This window comes from Trichomycterus rosablanca, unplaced genomic scaffold (genome assembly GCF_030014385.1).
Source record: "Trichomycterus rosablanca isolate fTriRos1 unplaced genomic scaffold, fTriRos1.hap1 scaffold_139, whole genome shotgun sequence".
NCBI lineage: Eukaryota > Metazoa > Chordata > Actinopteri > Siluriformes > Trichomycteridae > Trichomycterus > Trichomycterus rosablanca.
This window is the reverse complement of record NW_026946967.1, coordinates 101,957-105,945: the sequence shown is the minus strand read 5'-3', so window position 1 is coordinate 105,945 and position 3,989 is coordinate 101,957. Positions and strand designations below refer to the sequence as shown.

Sequence of the window (3,989 nt, the reverse complement as noted above, 5' to 3'; positions counted from 1 at the left end):
TTTATAGGCCTGTGCAGTGTGCACAGGTGTTGTGTATTAGGCCTGATTGCCAGCTCGCTGTTGGCCCCTAGTGGCTGGAGTCTGCCTAGCCCCAAGGCCACCCCTTACATATACAGTGATAATTACACTCGGATATTCAGCAGAACCCTTTTCCATAGCTTCTTACAGTTCTAACTGTAAATCCACTACTGTCTTAATTTGATCTACTCAAATCTAGGCTGTCCTTTAAAGTAGGAACACGTGGAACAAAATGTATTCACACAATAAAATGTATCTGATAAGTGCTTGGAAGACGCAGGAAACAGGAAAGACTGACTATTGGAAACTGTTCATAATAAAAGGTACAGTAAGGAGGTGAGTAATCAAACATTAATATACCTAAACTCAAAAACTAAAAGTAGAACCTAATCTAAAACAAGTCTTCTTTACTAAAAGTATGCAATAAATCACCATAAAATATTTAGCCACAATATTCTAACCTTGCTGTATCAGGCTGCACACAGGCAACGGCAGATTCCTGTTAAAGAAACATTTAAAAGTGTTGGTTGTCCTGCACTGAGCTGCTAAGGCAGCAATAATTATCTTTGTCCCCAAAATCTTTAATGGTAATCACCTCAAATCCTGGATTGTCAATGCCATGCTGGGCATGCTTGTGAAGTACAGGATCTTTAAAGCAACTAAAACAGTGTGGTGTGCTCACTGCAACAGTCTTCGAAACGTTGGAGAAATCAACAAAGTATTTGCCACCCCTGGTTCGCGAAATAACCGGCAGGAAGCTGTATCCCCACTGGATCTCACGCGGGATGAAGGAGGTGCGGACCTGGCAAGACGAGCTGGTGGACTCAGCCATGCCATCCAGGAAGACCACCAGCTCAAAGTCCTGCTTCTGCAGTGTGTCGGCAGCCATCTCCGAAAAGGGGCTTGAACTGTCAATCACATGGTAGAGAGTGAGGGGACTGACAAAGAAGAGGTTGTCCTTGCCTGCATCTACTTGGAATTCAACATTTACTTGGTCCAGGATGACGGGCTCTCCGTCGGGAGGGATGCTAGTCCTCACGAACTTGCCATAAATATGGCTCCTGATAAGCAGCGTCTTCCGGAGGTTGGCAACCCGGATCTGCAGGCAGAGCTTTTCATTTTTCAAACTGATCACTGCAGTGTCGCTAAAGGTAACAGTCTTTGCTCGCTTTTTAGGGAGGGACAATTTGGCCAAAATCAGGCCACACATGAAGCAGTTTATGATGGTACCCATTAGAGATTGGATGATGAGAAGGACTACTGTTTTGGCACAGTTCCCTGTTAAGGCTCGTCCACCATATCCAATTGTTGTTTGCGTTTCTAAAGAGTAAAGAAAGGCGCTTGTGAGACTGTTGATATTTTCTACGCACTTTAAATGGCCATTAGGAGTACCCCCAACGTCAAGGTCTCCATTGCTTTTGGCAATCGAGTACCACAGCAGGCCAAAGATGAACCAGCTTCCCGTAAAAGCAGTGATGAAAAAAAGTATAACAAACCGCCATGGAAATTCAACAAAGGTGGTCCAAAAGTCTTTCAGGTACACTAAATAGTTCTGATACGTAACATTGTCATATTCTATGTTGCAGTGGCCGTCTTTGGTCACGAGCCGCCTCTTGCGAATCCTTCGTTCTGTTAAGTGATCCTGAATCGGCTTCCGGATGAACTTCAACATACCTGAAATGTATTTAACAGATTAGTCAATGGTCAGAGAGGTCAACTAAACAGACCTAATTTAGCTCATTTCATCTCTGTATTTGCAGGTGTATTTCATTTCTGTATAAGTTTTAGAGCCCTTTGAAAATGCCATTGATTAATCTTACAGTGCAAAGGCTGGAAACATTTGAACCCTTTGTACTCACTTATTTTGCAGCAATAACCTCCACCAACTTATATTTTATTTTATACATGCACACTACTTGTCTAAAATAAAATATCAGCATGTTTCTTTAATAAACTATGAGTATAAGTCCGTACTTTATCTAGCCGAATATGTACACCAATCAGCCATAATATTAAAACCACCTCCTTGTTTCTACACATATTGTCCATTTTATCAGCTCCACTTACCATTAAGAAGCACTTTCTAGTCCATCTGTTTCTCTACATACTTTTTAGCCTGCTTTCACCCTGTTCTTCAATGGTCAGGACTCTCCCAGGACCTCAGGATTATTTGGGTGGTGGGATATTCTCAGCACTGCAATGACACTGACATGGTGGTGGTGTGTTAGTGTGTGTTGTGCTGGTATGAGTGGAAAATACACAGCAGCGCTGATGGAGTTTTTAAACACCTCACTGTCCCTGCTGGACAGAGAATAGTCCACCAACCAAAAACATCCAGCCAACAGCGCCCCATGGGCAGCGTGCTGTGACCTCTGATGAAGGCCTAGAAGATGACCAACTCAAACATCAGCAATAGATGAGCGATCGTCTCTGACTTTACATCTACAAGGTGGACCAACTAGGTAGGAGTGTCTAATAGAGTGGACACAGTATTTAAAAACTCCAGCAGCGCTGCTGTGTCTGATCCACTCATACCAGCACAACACACACTAACACACCACCACCATGTCAGTGTCACTGCAGTGCTGGGAATGATCCACCACCCAAATAATACCTGCTCTGTGGCGGTCCCGTGGAGGTCCTGACCATTGAAGAACAGGGTGAAATCAGTCTAAAAAGGTATGTAGAGAAACAGATGGACTACAGTCAGTAATTGTAGAACTTCAAAGTGCTTCTATATGGTAAGCGGAGCTGATAAAATGTACAGTGAGTGTAGAAACAAAGAGGTGGTTTTAATGTTACGGCTGATCAGTGTATATGTAAGCTATACATTAACTATCCATTTGTACTTCCTCTATGAAATTAACAATAAATAAAAGGTTTTTATTTCTAGTTTTCCCCTATTCACTTTTTAATTTGGTACATATTTAGTTCATGCTTGCCCTATTAGCAAGATATAAGAATAAATGAATAAAAATGTAATCTTACCTTCACTCAGACAGAAGTTATCAGCAGATCTTCTCAGACTGGAACTCAGTCTTCATCAGCTCTCATTTAATTATATTACTTCCCAAAATATTAATAGGACTACAGTCAGGTTTCATAAAATTCAGCAGTTTCATTTCCCCTCCAAGCAAACAACCACCGGAGTGTTGATAAAAAATAATCCTCAGTGAAATGCCCTAATCCCAGGCACATGCCACTCATTACACAAAGAAAGTAACAAGTGGTTGATTTTTTTTACACTCATATTCAGCATAAAAGGTTTTAGTTAGTAAGAACATTCAGATAAACGTCTTAACAATATTACACTGCTTTTCATTTCACACATGGTCCCCCAACGGTCAGTGCAACAGTGGAATTTGGGAAAAAGTGTACCCCATCTGAAGAAAAAACCTCCCAACTCCCCACTGCTTGGTTTTAGTAAAGCTTCACATGGGGCCACAAAATGAAAAGCATTTCTTCAAACACAATTCCTTTTATTTCCTGCCCCCATGTTACAACAGCCCTCATGGAATTTACATTATTGTAGTTAACTAACACTTTATGTATCTACACTTCAATACAACAGCTTGAATACTTAGACATTTATATATTAAATAAGCTGAACTATATTCAAAACTTTTAAGTCACCAAGCAGTAATTAAAAACTAACATTAATTATCCTAGCTGCTACCTGATCAGCAGTTAGCACTAATCTCCAATAAATCTTGCTTATTTTTTACGATTATAAACTACATACACAACAGAACCTTTTTTCTAAGGGGAACATGCATTTGTGCTGGAGATACACAGTGTTACCCATTATGCAAAAAGTACATCAGTGTATTTGAGAGAACTGAAACAAATGGTATGCCTATTTCTAAACAATACATTTAAAAGGAGTTTAAGTTTGTGTGCTGAAGTTGGAGACAGTGTTGCTGCTAATCTGGATTGAAGTCCCATGGTGTTGAAACATAAGTGGGTTTAGA

At 40.6% G+C, this 3,989-nt stretch overlaps 1 protein-coding gene across 1 annotated transcript; it reads right to left on the bottom strand.

The window, feature by feature from the left end:
- Positions 1-440: 440 nt before the first annotated feature.
- LOC134305456 (ATP-sensitive inward rectifier potassium channel 1-like) lies at positions 441-3,065 on the bottom strand. Its single transcript, XM_062990160.1, has 2 exons — positions 3,007-3,065; positions 441-1,692 (listed from the first exon to the last, which is right to left on the bottom strand). The coding sequence occupies exon 2, from the start codon at positions 1,688-1,690 to the stop codon at positions 533-535; it is 1,158 nt and encodes a 385-aa protein (XP_062846230.1). The 5' UTR covers positions 1,691-1,692; positions 3,007-3,065; the 3' UTR covers positions 441-532.
- Positions 3,066-3,989: the final 924 nt, after the last annotated feature.

Coding starts and splice junctions, on each gene's coding strand:
- LOC134305456 (XM_062990160.1), bottom strand. CDS start 1,690: ATGTTGAAGTTCATCCGGAAGCCGATTCAGGATCACTTAACAGAACGA.